The sequence below is a fragment of the Gossypium hirsutum genome, chromosome A11 (genome assembly GCF_007990345.1).
Source record: "Gossypium hirsutum isolate 1008001.06 chromosome A11, Gossypium_hirsutum_v2.1, whole genome shotgun sequence".
Taxonomy (NCBI): domain Eukaryota; kingdom Viridiplantae; phylum Streptophyta; class Magnoliopsida; order Malvales; family Malvaceae; genus Gossypium; species Gossypium hirsutum.
The window spans coordinates 121,692,203-121,708,417 of NC_053434.1; the positions used below are offsets into that span (position 1 = coordinate 121,692,203).

The 16,215-nt window shown below is 34.7% G+C and overlaps 2 protein-coding genes and 1 non-coding gene across 3 annotated transcripts; 1 reads left to right on the forward strand and 2 right to left on the reverse strand.

The window, feature by feature from the left end:
- Window positions 1-392: 392 nt before the first annotated feature.
- LOC107940513 (mitogen-activated protein kinase kinase kinase 20-like) lies at window positions 393-1,630 on the reverse strand. The gene has a single exon (XM_016873946.2). The coding sequence runs from the start codon at window positions 1,577-1,579 to the stop codon at window positions 572-574; it is 1,008 nt and encodes a 335-aa protein (XP_016729435.1). The 5' UTR covers window positions 1,580-1,630; the 3' UTR covers window positions 393-571.
- Window positions 1,631-9,084: 7,454 nt separating this feature from the next.
- On the reverse strand, window positions 9,085-9,246 carry LOC121210373 (U1 spliceosomal RNA). Its single transcript, XR_005905486.1, has one exon. It is a non-coding gene; the product is annotated as a U1 spliceosomal RNA (small nuclear RNA).
- A 1,859-nt stretch (window positions 9,247-11,105) lies between these two features.
- On the forward strand, window positions 11,106-14,392 carry LOC107940514 (putative disease resistance protein At3g14460). The gene is made up of 3 exons (XM_016873947.2): window positions 11,106-11,214; window positions 13,059-13,722; window positions 14,290-14,392. Exons 1-3 carry the CDS (start codon window positions 11,106-11,108, stop codon window positions 14,390-14,392), a joined length of 876 nt encoding a protein of 291 aa, XP_016729436.2.
- The last annotated feature ends 1,823 nt before the right edge of the window (window positions 14,393-16,215 follow it).

Consider the following 16,215-nt stretch of genomic DNA (forward strand, 5'->3'; position numbering starts at 1 on the left):
GGAAATTAGAAGTAAACTTACAACATATATTACCATTTTTTTTGTTTTGTTGGAATATTTTGGCTGATAATTCATGCAATCTCCTTTTATCAGAAAAATAGAAGAAAAGAAAAGAGTGGTATGAATAAATTGTCATTCCATGTTGGTGTAACTATTTTAATTAGTATTGGGTATAAGCTGCAATTTCAAGAGGAATTCAAATTTATAGTCTATATAAAAGGAATAATATTTCGGTAAGGAAATCATCATACTACAATGAATATTTATGTATATAAACAAATGCTTTGAGCTCGTAGTTGGTAAGTATAATAGAGGGACTCTGCTTCAGTGACAGAATTGGACTCAAATTCTGAAAAAAAATCGATAAAATTTATTGTTTTTGGTTTCTCTCCAACTTATCAGAATCATTGAACTTTTTATTTGCAATGCGAAACATTTGTTTTACCCGAGATATTAGAAGCATGTCCACGGACATTTTACTCTTACAATCCAACTTGACATTTTCCCTTGAAAGTTGAAAACATAACACATGAAGCCATGCTGATTTTCAAATAGAAAGAAATCATAGATACTAGACGCACAAGTATCCCATAGCTTTTCGTTGCTGGTAGGAACTAATCATCCTTCTTGCCCTTTGTTCCTCTAAATTTTTTCTCCTTTCCAACAAGACACTATTAGGAATATTAAAACCAGGTGGTGGTGGAATATTTCGAGACCGTAATACTTTTTTCTGTTGAAAACATGGTAAAGATTGTCGGTCATCCCTGGGAAGCATGTGCTCTGGTAGAAGAAGATAGGGATGACATAGTAGCTTACTAGCATTCCACCTTTTGTTTGGATCAAAAACAAAGCATTCCTTCAAGAAACTCTTCCCTAGTTCCGACATGTCTTCCGGGATGTTGGGTGATTCTCCTCTCAAAAGCTTGTCGTTTAATTTATCTCCATCACAAGTGTTCCATGGCAATCTTCCCGTAATCATTTGAACTACAATGCAGCCCAACGACCATATATCCAATGCACCACTAATTTCTCCGACAATCGATTCAGGAGACATGTAATACTTTGTACCTCGAAACCCAATCCATGTATCTTGTACCCCTTCTCGTTTAGCTAATCCGAAATCTGCAATCTTTAAAGTAGATAAACGAGTACAATGTTGAGGAGGGAAAACCAAAATATTACCTGGTTTTAGATCCGAATGAATGTACCCTTTCTCATGAATGTCCAGAAGCCCTTCGAGTATCATTTGGGTATAGCAATTAACATCCCTTTCTGGGATTTTACCACCATACTTTTTCATCAAGTCTAGCAAGCTCCCTCCTGGAGCATATTCAAGGAATATATTGTAAACCATTCTTTGTTCTCGTTCAACACTTGTGAAACCACCATAGCATTGAATAATATTTGAACAATTAACAAACTTTAGAAGGATTTCCTCTTCCTTACGTAAAAAAAAAGAGTATTCTTCATTAGCAGACTTTAACGCATAAATTTGATTATAAGCTGGAGCTACAGTTTTGACCAAATATACAACTCCATAAGAACCCTTTCCAAGAACCTTGATCTTAAGAACCTCCATTTTTTTTTCTTCACACAAAAAAGAGTTTAGAATATTAGGAGTGATGTAGCTCAATTTATATATATTTTTTTCTTCACACGACCAAGAGCTTAGAATATTATGGGTGAGTAGCTCAATTTATACATATACAAGGAAGCTAATTTTCCCAACTTTATTCGGAAAAGGATTACTTGTTAGAGTACAGTTTTTCAATTCCATTTGAAAAAGAATTCCTTCTCGATTTTTATATTTGTTTAGTGCAGATAATTTTCTTTTTTTTTTTTGTAATTTTAGAGGCAAAGACGATTTAAATTTTTTATTATATTATAATGTAATTAAATTTATGGTAAAATTATGCTTAGGTCTTCTTAAAATTATATTTCCCTAAAAATAAAATTCTGATATTCTCGGTTTCTTGTGCTCTTGCTATCTCAACATCCATCCAAGCCATTACCTTAGAAGGAGAGATGACTACAACTGGTACAATTACAAATAAGAGACCCAATTTAGGGAGGCGGCCACCAGAAAAACAGGGGTCCAATTGGTCGGATCTCCCTTACGATATCATGGAATGTACGAATTGGACATTTACGAAGGAAAGATCGAATCCAGATACGAGCAGATTTCAAGGCTTGGTCTTTTCCTAACCACGGTATTCCCAGCATTCATAAAGAAACCCCCTGGCCATTGACAAATTTCAGTTGGGTTCCAACCAACGACGGCCGTGTAGAGGGTGAGTGCCGGCTGCTCGACCTTCTTTCCCGAGCGTACGTCGTGGAAGATTGGTGCAAGCGATTTGAAAATGATTCGACTGTGTATAGGGTTACATTGGGTTGATGAAAGGAGTTGAATGAGCATGCGTTGTTTATTGGGTGCACATCCTTCTCTGTTCCAGCAATGGGGGAAGCAAGCCAATTAGCAAATAGCAATTCGATATCTCTGGTTGGGAGGAGTTGGGATCTTTATCGCAAATTGGGTTAAGATTAGTCGGGCATCGTTTCATTACAATTACATATTGTCCCCAATTGGTCTCTTTGGAAACAGAGGAGAGGTTGCAACTTGACAAGATTCCAGGTGTTGAATCTCTGGAAATAAGGGACTGTGAGAGGCTCAACAGGCTACCAGAAACCTTACATGCTTTCTCATTCATTACAAGAATAGAACTTGAAAATTATCCAGGCTTGGTTTGTTCTGGAAAGAGGAACTTTCCCCCTGCTTTAGAAGAGAAATTATTGTATTCAAATTTTGCAGGCATTGAAGGCTAAATTGGCGAAAAGTAGTGAAGACCTTCAACTGATCTGCTTCAGCTTTTTAATTTAGTAAAGCGCTTAGTTAACTCACTGCAACAATTTAAACCAATTTTCCCTTTGTTTGAGGTTCACAAAATCAAACTTATAATTGGACGAGTTGTTTGGCTTGAGGTTAGTTTCTTGATGGCTATAATTTGTGATGCTGATGTTACATGACAAGGAGGATTGTAATTGTCTCTTTCAATTCACATCATACGCGTTTTGGACTTCAAAAGAAACTATTGTCAAATGAATTGGATGCCTGTGCCAATTTTTATCGATTCCCTCTGTGTCAAATGAATTGCAAGTACGGTGTGTAGTTATATATACACTATATTGGGATGAGCTAATTGATTTATCTTCTTCAGGTAATGGAACAGTGCGTGGCAAGGTTAGATGTAGCAATGTTCTATGTTATTCTTTGGGAGCCGAAGAACGAGATCACTGTTGTGAATCTCAATAGTTCATGCACTTGTTATATTAAATGGAAAACATTTATATGTAAGTCTTAAAGAGGGATGCTTATTTTTACAGGTTGGAAATTGGTCTAAGATGGCTGACTGATATGTATGAGGCTTTAAAAGAAAACTGACATAACAATCAAGATGATTCTAAAAAATCACGAACCCTTCATTTTTCTTAATGCCCTTAGTGATCTTCTAATGCTTCCAAAGGACGTGTTAATGGACCATTCGATCATAACGGAGGTTGATAACCTTTTAGAACATTACTTATTTGGTTTCTTTGATGGCAGAGGAAAGCATATACAAGTTACGAGGATTTTAATTCTCCATTAACATCAACAATTGTTGCAAGCATGAATGGAGAACATAAGCTTGATGGCTATGGCGGTCTCATTGCACTAAACAAACTCCTTCGTGAGGAATGGTTAATTCAGTTTGTTAGTGTTGGTTTTATCTACCAGCTACAACACACGTTGCAACTTGAGGTATAGCTGGCCAAAGGATAAAACTTGCCATATCTTTTATCTTTACCCAAACTTTATGGACTTTTATTTGATGCATCTCGAAGAGTATCTACGGCTCCTTTGTGAAGCTTAAACGTGTAGGAACCAAACTAAGCAAGGATCGAATTGAAGAATTTCAATACAACCCAAGTTCCCATGTTTAGAAGATTGAATCATGATGAATATTTAATATTGATGAAAGCTCTGCTATTCTGAAGGTATTTGAAGACCTTTTGATGTGGCCACTTGTGAGGAGAAAGTGATTGTAATTTGACAAGCCATGCACAACATTTTTTAGGAAAAATGTACGAGATTAGAGAACACTTTTTTTTTTCATACAAAAAAAAAAAACTTTGGAGGAAAATTGCAGATACATTCAACTGAGCAAGTTAGCACCTAGTTTAATCATGAATAATTTTTCTCTATTTTAGGCGAATAATTTTGGATTAATGGAGTAAATATTTAGTAGCGTTATTTTTATTTAGCGGTTTAGCGCGATTGATTGCAATGTTTCTAGAACTAGATCAGCGCTCGAACTAATTAGGCCACTAATTTTCAATCCAACTAGCTCGATCAGTTCGAATTAAATAAATTATTAAAATTTCATATAAAATCCAATTCAACTAGTTTATATGGGTTCACAGGTCAATCGATTTTTCGCCTTGCTCTAAACTAGTGTATCGGTCAATTTCCCGTTTGATCCTGTTTCAACAACCTTGATTGATTGATTGATTAATCAGAAGGATTAAAACACTAGAAGAATTTAGGCCATTTTAATTATTATAAATTATCTTCGAAAATATTAAAATAAAATGTATACTTGTTCATTATTGTAATTTGACGCCTACCTTTAATGCAAGGTTTAATGTCAATAACAAAACCCAATGTATCTATATATAACAAATTGAAATGTTAGTAATTAAATAACAAAATTCATATAAAATAAAATAAATATATCAATGTTTTATTCTTTCGGAATGTCCATTATTTTATCAACTAAATGATATTGAAGTAATATCTTTTCCAAATTGATGGAAGTTTAAATAAAAACTTGAAAAATTTATTTCTTTAATAAAAATAAAGGGGTTTAAATTTCAAAACTAAAATTAAAATTAAAACAAAATAAAAGGAGATCATAAAAGAAAAGAAAGGAAAATTAATGGGGAAAATCTCTAGCCAAATGTAAAACCTCTGTTTGATTTGTGGATTCGATCATCAATGCAAAGATATATTCAAAAATATATTCAATGAGATTAATAAATTAGTTTTAGTTGCTAACTCAAAGTTAGACAATCAATTTTTTTTTTTACTTATCTGATAACCAAGAGGCAACTTGTTTCAGAGCATGGTGGCTTAGCACATAAAATGCATACACATGCTCGACTCCTTTCTAGACTCTATATATGCATACTTCCATGCATTGGACTCAAGACAACCATGTCATGATAGCTAAAAACGCCTTCTCCAGGCTCGATTTGATTGTGAAATGTTGCAGTAATGATGTTTGGAGGCATGCAAATGTAAATTCTATGCAAATAATGTATATATGCTTGATAGCATATTTATTTTGTATATTTTACGTGCTCAAATTAATTTGTTCTTGAATTAATTTTTGCTCATTGGTGAATTTTATGTTTAAATCATGTCAGGAATAAAATTCGGATGCTCTAATGCAAAAAACAAGCAGAAAAGGTTGCAATTGGAGCATGAATAATAGAAGAGGGGCCAAATTAGAAATTTGGAAACATTTAAGGGCTGGTCATATTTTTGACCTTGTAAAAATGAAATTTAGAAAATAAAATATGATATTTTTCATGTAATTAGTGGGTAAGTGAGATTAGCCTAATTTTAGTATATGGTGTATGTATAAATAGGTGGTATGGTGGACTTGAGAAGACACCTTAAATTCACTTGGAATTGAATAAAATTATTTTTTTTTCTCTTCTAATTTCATGCGTCAGTCCATTCCATTTCCATTTTCTTGTTTCTTTTCAAATTTGTTTAATTGCTTTCCAAGTCCCTTCCCTTTTCATCTACCACCATTTCCATAAACCAACAAAAGCATGATTAATTTCATGCTTCACTAAATCTCTACTTAGCTTTAGGCCAGTATTCTTTCTGGTCAAGAATCGTGAGAAATGTATCTGCACTAAAAATCTTTTATAACGGTATTCATCATCTCTCCAAAAGATCAGGATTGACAAATTTATCCCTTAAAGTTGACTTAATTTTAACACAAAGTGCACGTTGGGTTGGAGTCGTTTTAGCATACAGTTGGGAAGACAAGTCGACCGTGCTGTACTCAGATTCTCACGAACAAATTGACGTATCCTGGCGGGATCATACTAGTAGGATTTTCGTGAAGGGAGACAATGATCAGATTAAAACATCCTGTGAGGTTGAGGCCGTTAATCCGATTTGGGTTCTTCAGAACGCAAGGCTATCGAAGTCTTGAATCGCAAACGCGTGTATCGCAATTAGATAATTGATAAGGGTTGGTTTGTAGGGCATACCAAGATCAACTATGAGAGGCAAAATTGGTGGTTAGGACGTTCTTAGCTGCTATAACCAGCTTATTGTTTGGAGGAGAAAACTCATTTTTGAGGATCGATTCAAAGATCAGACTTCACCGAGTCTAGGGGTAAGACTTTATAATTTTGTTTGCAAAATCTAAATTTATTTTCTAATTTAATTTTACTTTAGATTTCTTTAATTGTTTATTCCTACTATCTCAATTATTTTATTTTTAGACATTTCCAACTTCCTTAATTTATTTTTCAACAGATCCGTTTGGAGTCGTCGGGACGATTATCGACTCGACCGAAATATTATTCACAAGAAAAACACGGAAGTTGATCATAATATCCAATCTTTGTGGACTCGACCCTGCTACTATTGACAACTATTTAGAGTTATTTTATTGTAGGAATTATTTTTTGTGGTTTTGACGCCAATCAATGCCCTTTGCTATTGAAACATGAATGATTTTCTGCTTATTCATTTTTAAGGTTAATCTTCTAGCTATATCGAACGCCATAGTGCTGAGGGAGATCGTTTTTCAAGCGCTTAGCGATGCATCCAACTCGAATTGACTTAGACGTCTTAATGAGTTCAACGGTTGTAACCAACTTATATAAATGACTAACATGTTAAGATTTTAAACTGTATAAGTCCTTGTACTCTTCTAAGATTCAAATTTTAGTCCTTGTATTTTTATTTCTAGGAATTTAGTCACTCTACTTTTTAGATTTTAGAATTTAGATCTAATTGTTAACGCTGCTTTATGTTGTTGTTAAATTCAGGTTAATTACATCGTCATTTGTTAAAATTACATGACTACCAAGTGAGCTTTTCTTTTATTTCAAAATGTCACACTAACAATTTTAACAACAAAAAGTTAACATTGTTAACAATTGAATTTAAATTTTGAAATTTGTGAAGTAGGAGACTAAATTCCTAGAAATAAAAATAGAGGGACTAAAGCCAAATTTTGAAAAGTACAGGGACTTATGACAGATTTTAACCAATTCAAAGATTATAATTTTTTTTCTTAAATTGAATAAGAAGCGTATTTCTTAAATTTTTTAATCCGATTTTTAACAAAAAAGATATGAAATATTATAAAACATCACTAATAATTTTAACAAAAAAAAATGAAGCTAGAGAATTTGTTGTGCATAATACTAGCATTGAAAGGTAATTTATTAGTAATGGAATCGGAAGCATTGAAAGCTAAGTTGGGGTGTCAATCAAGCTCATTCTGCACTACTCACCAACCTCTATCGCATTGTAGTCGCAAAGGGCTTTGTATTGATCAAGCTAATTGTTACGTATATGGGAATGGGATTTTATTTAAAAATATTTGACATTTCACTGTGCAACAATCTCGTACACTTGCCTGTATCAATACGGATTTGGTTTGGATTTTAAAAATATTTATTTTGTGAAACTCATCTCTTGCTAATTCCAAATATTTCCATAGGAGAGCCATTAATAATACAAGTACGTATCAAAACATGTATGAAATCAATCAAGCCTTTACTAATACGCACTGAAGGTATCCGAAGTTGAAATACAACCACTAAAATGTCCATAAGAAAAATTAGACTGAATTAATGAAAACGAAAAATTATCATAAAGCATATAGTTGAAATACAACCACTAACATTTTCTTTCACTTGAGCTGCTCAATCTCCTAATCAAAGTGATGATGCTCATCCGCATGATGCAAAATGGGTTACAATAATAAGTCCATTAACAGCATGCGTTCAACTCGGGTTGAATTCTAATTCAAGTGATTGGATTAACAATTTACAAGTTTAGATATGCCAAATAAGATGAAATTTTGTGATTAAAAAAAAAAAAAGGCCTTCCAACTGTACGCCTATCAATGACGGTATCTATCTTCAATGACTCTTTCCCAGATTGACTATCGACCTAAAGCTAGATGGGAAGTTTAGCTACTCATGAAATTATGGATACTTGTATAAAGGGTTCAACAAAAATTAGATAAAAGAAATGAACAAATAAAAGAAAGGAAAAAAATGGGAGGGTGGCGTGGCGGCGAAATATTGTGCAAGAGAAAAAGAAAGAAGAGAATTAGAAATAGAGAAGGAAAGAAATTCCATTTGCAATTGAATTCTGCCCAAAACGAAACGAGTGTTGTATATTATGTTTAAACATGAGATGTTCAATACACATACTGCATTCATGTTTATAATTTTGACAATAACTTCTTGTTGAACCGATGAATTTGAATTGTAGTTACATACAGTTGAATCAATTACCAGTTGTCTTGTTTTTTTATATGGACAATAACATGTTGAAAATAAACATGATTGCAACAGTAACCTGCCATCGTTATGGAGGTTAAGGAAAAGAAGGATCTCGAAACGATAGACATGATTGGGAAGGAGCAGTTAAGCTTCATGGAGGGGTTTAATGGTCTATACCAGACAATTCAAGCACCGACTTTCCATCGACTGCAACATTTATTAAGTAGTGGTCAATAATGCTGCAGTGTAGCTTTTATTGCTAGATGGTACACTTTGTCCCTATTTCAATCCTGGTAATATTTTAGGTGCAGGTGCTCAACACGGATATTTTAGATTTGGAACATTGGTGGATCTTTTCAGCTTTTACTGCGAACTCATGCGGATCCAGCACATTCGGGACATCATTCCACAATCCCAGACCGAACTTCTTAAAACAAAAACCCTCAAATGACATTAAGCAGAGCTATCAATGAAAACTTTATACTTAGAAATTGGGTAAGGGCCGCGCGAACGCAGGCCCCCACTGCCACAAATTATGACGTAGGCTCTCCCAACTTGGGGAGACCTTAAGGTAGCACCCCTCCCAAGTGCAATGGAGGTCACTACCCTAGGCCATGGATCTTTCTGATCATCCATCGACCCCGTCCAGGTAAGTATGTAGTAAGTAGCAGCTTGCCTTTTATTTATACTCCAGCGTTTTGCTCCACTACCATCACTTAGCGATGTGGGAGTTAACAGAAGTCAGCAGCCCTCTTTTTAAGGCATCTCTAATAAGAAAGATTTGGTTTTTCGATTATTATTTTTCGCTTTTTTTTTTTGGTGAAAAGAAAAGATGAACTACATCAATTACATAAAAGTAGCATTGACTTTATCTTTTTGTAAAAATTCTAAGATTTCCTTAGGTGCTTCATCAAAGACTTGTAAGGTTGATTTCCAATTCAAGCTAAGTTTAGCAAGTCAATCTGCTACAAAGTTCTGCTCTCTCGGTATGTGATTGATCCTCCACTATCCTTCAGACTTCATGATACGTTAAGTCCTTCTAAGCATAATAATCCCTGGATCCTCCAATCCCAAATCGGTCAAGACTTGGGCTACATTCAAGGTTATCAGTCTGAATTATAGTCCTTCTGTATACTTTATTAAGTAAAATAAGGATCCCATCTAGGATAATCCAAACTTCGACCTTAAACGGTGAACAAACACCTAAATAGAGACTGAATCCCATAATCCAATTTCCATCCCTGTCCCGTACCACGTCTCCTATTGCAGCATAACTAGTTTCTCTCGCCACAACACCATCAGTGGACAAAAGTACCCATGTATTATCAGATATATTAATAGGGCTCAAGTTGGAAACATTGCTTTTGTATCCACTTAAGTATGATTCAAATTGGCAAGTCCAACTAATAGAGACTTTCACCACAACAGTTGCCGACCAAGAAATATTCTAAAAGATAAAAAGATTCCTATTCTTCCAGATACGCCAAGCAATTAATCCAAAGAGGCACGACCAAGTGACTCCACTATCCTTCAATCTCACATGGCAACGATGAAAGCCAAACCTGGAATGAGTCAGAAAAGAACCTTTACTTTAGATTATTTGGAAGCACATGCATCCACACATCTTTCGTTGCCAGACAATCGCGAAGAACATGGACCATATCCTCAAACTCATGTCCATACACAATGCAAGAATTACTTTGACCGATCCCCCGCCTTGTATGCTCTGAATTAGTAAGAAGTCTCTACTTAAAAGCAAGCCAAAGAAAAAAATCTCACTCTCTGCGGACCCTGATATTTCCAAATAGTTTTCCAATTCTCCTCTCGAGAACTCCAAGTGTCTTCTTTTAAAGTCCAGAAAGCACTACGAACTGAAAAGGCGCCTAATGTCGATCGAGTCTATATCACCTTGTCTGATCCTGAATCTAGATGAGGAGGAGGGACACTGATAATTATATTAATCACATCTTCAGACAGCCAGACATGAAACAAATCCAAGTTCCAGCTTCCATCAGAGTTGACCAACTCCCTAACAAAACAATCCAAATCAAAGTTAGTAGAAGATGTAATTTTTCAGAGTAAAGGGCCCATACCTGGGATCCAAGAATCTTTCCAATAATGAACACTTGCGTCATCTCCAATAGCCCAAGCTAAGTTTTCACGGAATAGCGGCCATATCTTAGAAAGAAACTGCCATAAATGTGAGCACTGACTCCTATTAATAGTCTCTAGGATTTACTCTTTCCATCCATACTTAGATCGAAGGACGCGACCCTATAAGGCATTACTCTTCGAGACTAAATTGAATCCAATCTTCATGAGAAAAGACATGTTTTAATCACTCAAGTGCCGAAACCCACCCACCTCGAGACTGTGGCTGGCATATAGAGTCCCAACCCACTAACGACATTTTTGGGTGACCATCAGCACAACCCCAAATAAACTAACTGATCAATCTTTCAATTTCTGCACAGACTCCTTTTGGTATCAACATCGACTGCATAAAATAAGTAAGAATGGAAAGTAGTACTAATTGGGCCAAGGTGATTCTTCCCGCTATGGACAACTTCCTCGCAATCCCAATTGTGAAGCTTACGCCTTACCTTATCAACCACAAAACTCAAGGTACTTTTAGTTACTTATTATGAAAAAGAGGGACACTGAAATAAGTGCCAAGATTCTGAACCTTCTGAAAGCCGAGCATTTGAACAATTTGGTTGCGAACATCATTATTAATACCTTTAGAAAAGTAAATGTTACTTTTCCTAGTATTAATTCTGTGACCCAAAATCTCGCAAAACTGATTTAGAATATTCTTCAATAAACACGCTTGATCAAATTGAGCTTTGCAAAAGATCATCAAATCATCGGCAAAGAATAGGTGGGAGATTGCTGGACCTGTTCTTGAAAGCTGAATAGGTTCTCACCTACCAATATTAATATCTGACTGAATAATATGCCCCAACCCATCCATGCACAGCACAAAAAGATAAGGCGAGGACACCCCTGGCGGAGTCCTCTAGCTGGCTTAAACTTCTGGGTTGGCATGCCATTCCAAAGTATTTGCATAGAAGAGGAAGATATAGCCAAAATTATCACTTTCCGCAAGAATATAGGTATCCCAACAACCATCAAAGAAGCACATATAAAGTCCCAACTAACTCTGTCATGTGCTTTCTCAAATCCAACTTAATAGCCATCCAATTTTTCCCATTTCACTTGCAACGCATAGAATGTATGACTTCTTGTGCTAAAATGGTATTATCAGATATGTTCCGACCAGCTATGAATCCAGCTTGTTCCTGGGAAATAAGGTTGGGGAAAACCAACTTAAATCGGTTAGCAATCACTTTCATCACCAATTTATACAGCACATAACACAAACTAATATGACGAAACTGACTGAAATTATTCAAATCCTACTCAATCGGCTGTCCAGCAAAAACTCCCTTAACCCAATTGCAAATATTATTATCAAGCATATCCCACTAGCTTTGAAAGAAATGAGCATGATAGCCATCACTTTCAGGAACTTTTAAAGGCGCCATGTCAAATAAAGCCCTTTTTGATCTCTTCATTTGTGATTGACTCCTCCAAGAAAGCAATCTCTAAACGGTTCAAACGTGGAAAACTAATATTTTCTGCTTTTAAAAGGTAAAAAGAACTGGTTAACACAGCAGGTATATATATAATAAGCATATTTAATAAAAAATTATATAAGAAAATAATAAAGTTTTAATTGAAATGATTAAAATTCCTTGTATCTTATGTTCAAGTCTCCTTATAAATTTTAATATAATAGAGCTATTAATACAATATATTTAATTAACATGTTGTTTAAACATGAGATGATTTATACACATATTGCATTTAAGTTTGTAATTATAACACATTCAATTACGGGATCTAAATCAACTCAAGTTTCCAGTTATGATTATTCCATTTGGATTACAAGATTTATTTCGTGAGGATGAATGTTGGATTTGAATATATATTTAACCTGTTTAATTTTTTTCTCATACTAATTTAGGCCTCTATAACATTGTTTTTGTACCAATTTTTAGGTAGAAAAATGTTGTATGTTTTCACCTAAGAACACTATATTAGACAAGTAAAGAGAGTCAAATAAACAGAGATATTATTTGTTTTTAATTAATATTGAGAAATATCTAATCGAACTTGACTCAAACTTGAATCAGCTCAAGCAATTCAAAATTTCACACAATATTTGGTTGATGAAAAAGAAAACAATAATAAGAGTATGAGTAGTAACACTTGTCTACTCGAGCACATGGAAATAAGCGACTGTCCATCTCTAATATGGTTATCATCAAGGGGCGATATATGCAATCAACTTCAACATCTCAAAATTGAAAGGTTTTCAAAGCTAAGTAGCTTATTTTTAAATGCCAAAACCAGTAATGCTTAACATCTAGTTATTTCGGGTTTTCCGGTGTTGGAATGCATAGCCCAAGATTTCCATGAAACAGTTTATCTCAAAAGTATTAGAATATCAAATGCTGAAAATATTAAATCATTACCAAGAGGATTGGACAAGCTCAGCCATCTTCAAGAGATTGAAGTTAATGGGTGCCCAAGTCTGGTTTCATTTGAAGAAAGTGGGTTGCCCACCACAAATCTCAAAGTTCTCTCAATCCAGTATTGTGAAAATTTTAGAGCCCTTCCCAAGTGCATCAACAACTTCACCTCCCTTGCAGAATTGAAGGTGGTTTATTGTTCGGATGACGTATCCTTTCCAGAAGAGGGTTTCCCTACCAACCTCACATTACTTGAAATCTCAAACGCACCCAAAATTTATACATCACTTGTTGAATGGGGATTTAACAGACTCACCTCTCTTCAACAACTGGATATCAGCGGTGAAGGATGCTCAAACGTGGTGTCATTTCCAGAAGAATGGATAGGAATGACGCTGCCTCCTCCTCTCACATCTATCCGCATTCGAAATTTTAATAATTTGGAATTCATGTGCTCCAAGGGCTTTCAACACCTCACCTCTCTTCAAGAATTAGCGTTCATTAATTGTCCTAAGCTCACATCTCTTCCAGAAAAAGATATGCTTCTCTCGCTTGAGCGTCTATGTATTTGGGGTTGCCCGTTGCTAGAAGAAGGGTGCCCACATACCTTATATTAAAATTGATTTTAAAGTAGTCATCCCAAGGGATTGAAATTTAAGCAGCAAAATCTGGCATCGATGTCTCCACACTCAAGCCACAGGTATGGAACCGTTTTAAACATTTATCAAATTTATAGTTTTTTTGTTCGATAATAGCAATCAGTCTTATATATTTTGTATTCAATTTTGCAGGCATTGAAAGCTAATTGAGGGAAAATAGTGGAGAAATTCAATTTATTTAATAGAGCGGTTAGTTAATTCGCTGCAACATTTATTCAGCAAACTGAGTGTTCTGTTTTCACTTGCATCTTCTAATTTCTAAGTTTCTATATGTTTGCTCTCGTCCTCATCCTTAAGGATTTTAAACTTGGAGCAATTGTTCAACTGCAATTGTATATGGGAATGGGATTTTATTTAAAACTATTTGACATTTCATTGTACTATTGAAGGATGTTAGGATGGCTTTCCTCTGTTTTCCTTCGTAAAAGGAAGTGGAGGAGCCAAATATGTTATTTATCCAGCCTTCTATATTCATTCAGCTTTGAGAACCATGAAATCTGCAGGGTCTTGGTTAAGGAGGCGCACCTTCGAGTGGCAAAATTCCATGGTGCCGGTGGACATCTAACGAGGACAATACCAACTTATGGGCACGATACAGGGTGGTGACAAAAGGAATGGAGTGTTAAGTTAATTTTATATTGCTTTTAGTATCATTTGTTACTATCTACAATACAAGATGTTTCCAATTTCATCAGTGTCTCCACACTTTGTCTACATTTCATGACAGTGCATCACAAATAAAAAGTTCAGCCTCTCATAAGTCTCCATTGATGATTTATAGTATGCTAGGATATTAATGCAGTATTGTTTTTGACATTTTAAGATTGAAAAAAAATGTTCGTCATTGATGACCATTTAGAACCTTCCTCAAAGTTTGTGGATAATTATTGTGGCGAGATATTTTATTTTATGATGTAAGCCCATTGAAATATCCATTCTTTAATAATGAATTTCATTTTTGGTTTTACTTGTGGATGTAGGGAATATCCCCGAACCACAATCACATATATCATTGTGTTCTCTTTTTCTACTTACTTTTCTTGTTTAAATTTTCTTTATTTTTTTTGCTAAATCCAAAACTTCTATACTTGTATGTTAAAGTAAGGTCTAAAGGATCTTCCTCATGCTAGGGATGTCAATTGGGCAGGGCGGGTGCGACATCCCCGTCCCGCAACCCGTTACGGGTACAAAGCCCAAAACTATCCCCGCCATGCGACCCGCAAGACTAAAACTATCTCAGTCCCACCACCCACGCGGGTTTCTAGACCCACCTAATCCCTACTATACCCACCCCACAACCCTCTTCATATAATATATATATAAGTATCAATTAAATAAATATAAACCAAATTTTTTCTAAAAAATGTATGAAATACCTATCCTCTGGACTCCCACAACAAATGTGGCATTATTCCAATTTGGTACGAAAGTGGGACGGGACCCAACGAAACCCGTCCCACTGATGCTCCTACTGACACATGACACATATCCACCATGTTTTTTCTTTTTACATTTGATAAAAGTGATTAATTTCCAGTTTTAATCTTTATAATATATTTAAATTTGAGATTTAATTCTTATACTTTAACTTCTAACACAATTTGATCTTTATATTTTTATAATGTTATTAATTAGTTTAATATTTTTATAATGTAATTAATTAATTCAAATAGTTAATAACTTAGGGTGGGTTTGGATGGGCGATTGGGTGCGGTGCGGTGCGTTTAGCTTACTTTTTATCTCACGCTACAGTATCGCTACAGTATCTAATCTCACCGCCACCGCTGTTTTTACACTAACCGCAGGTAAACGCACCGCCCATCCAAACTCACCCTTAATGTCGTTAACTTTTCAATTAAAATAATACGTGATTATATATAATTTGAAAATAGATTTATAAATCTAAATGTACGAAGTGTAGAGACATAGAGTCATAATTGTTTGAGCCGGACTGATTGAGGCATCTGGCTAGTTGACCCGCAAACCAATATGAATCAGTTGAACCAAGAAAAAAATCAATTGAGCTGGTTTTCTTTTTTTTTTTAATATATTTCTTTTTTTTAATGATTTATTCAATCGGACAATACAAATTCCAATGACTTGACCAGTTCAACCACCGGTCCGATTCTGAAAATCTTGCTTAGAATGTATCTTAATTTTTAAAATTTTACTCTGCAATTTGATATTAATAAATAATCAATTTAATGCGAAGCTTACACAAACCATACTAGTAATTTTATTAATAAAAGGACCACAATTAGTGCATAACAAATCATAGCAAACTCATTCTCCTTCGTAATTAGATGAAAATTTGTAATTAAAAAAATCTGTCAAAAACCCTTAAATGGATAGATATTACACGTTTTAATGGATGATTCTTTTATATAAATAATTATTATATCATAAAAGTGTTCAAAATCATTTTAAAA

Bases quoted from the DNA above. Each gene is read 5' to 3' on its own strand.
- LOC107940513 (XM_016873946.2), bottom strand. From the start codon at position 1,579: ATGGAGGTTCTTAAGATCAAGGTTCTTGGAAAGGGTTCTTATGGAGTT.
- LOC107940514 (XM_016873947.2), top strand. From the start codon at position 11,106: ATGGAAAGTAGTACTAATTGGGCCAAGGTGATTCTTCCCGCTATGGAC. The intron at 11,215-13,058 runs GTACTTTTAGTT...TGGAATGCATAG, and splicing joins TATCAACCACAAAACTCAAG to CCCAAGATTTCCATGAAACA. The intron at 13,723-14,289 runs GTGCCCACATAC...TGAAATCTGCAG, and splicing joins TGCCCGTTGCTAGAAGAAGG to GGTCTTGGTTAAGGAGGCGC.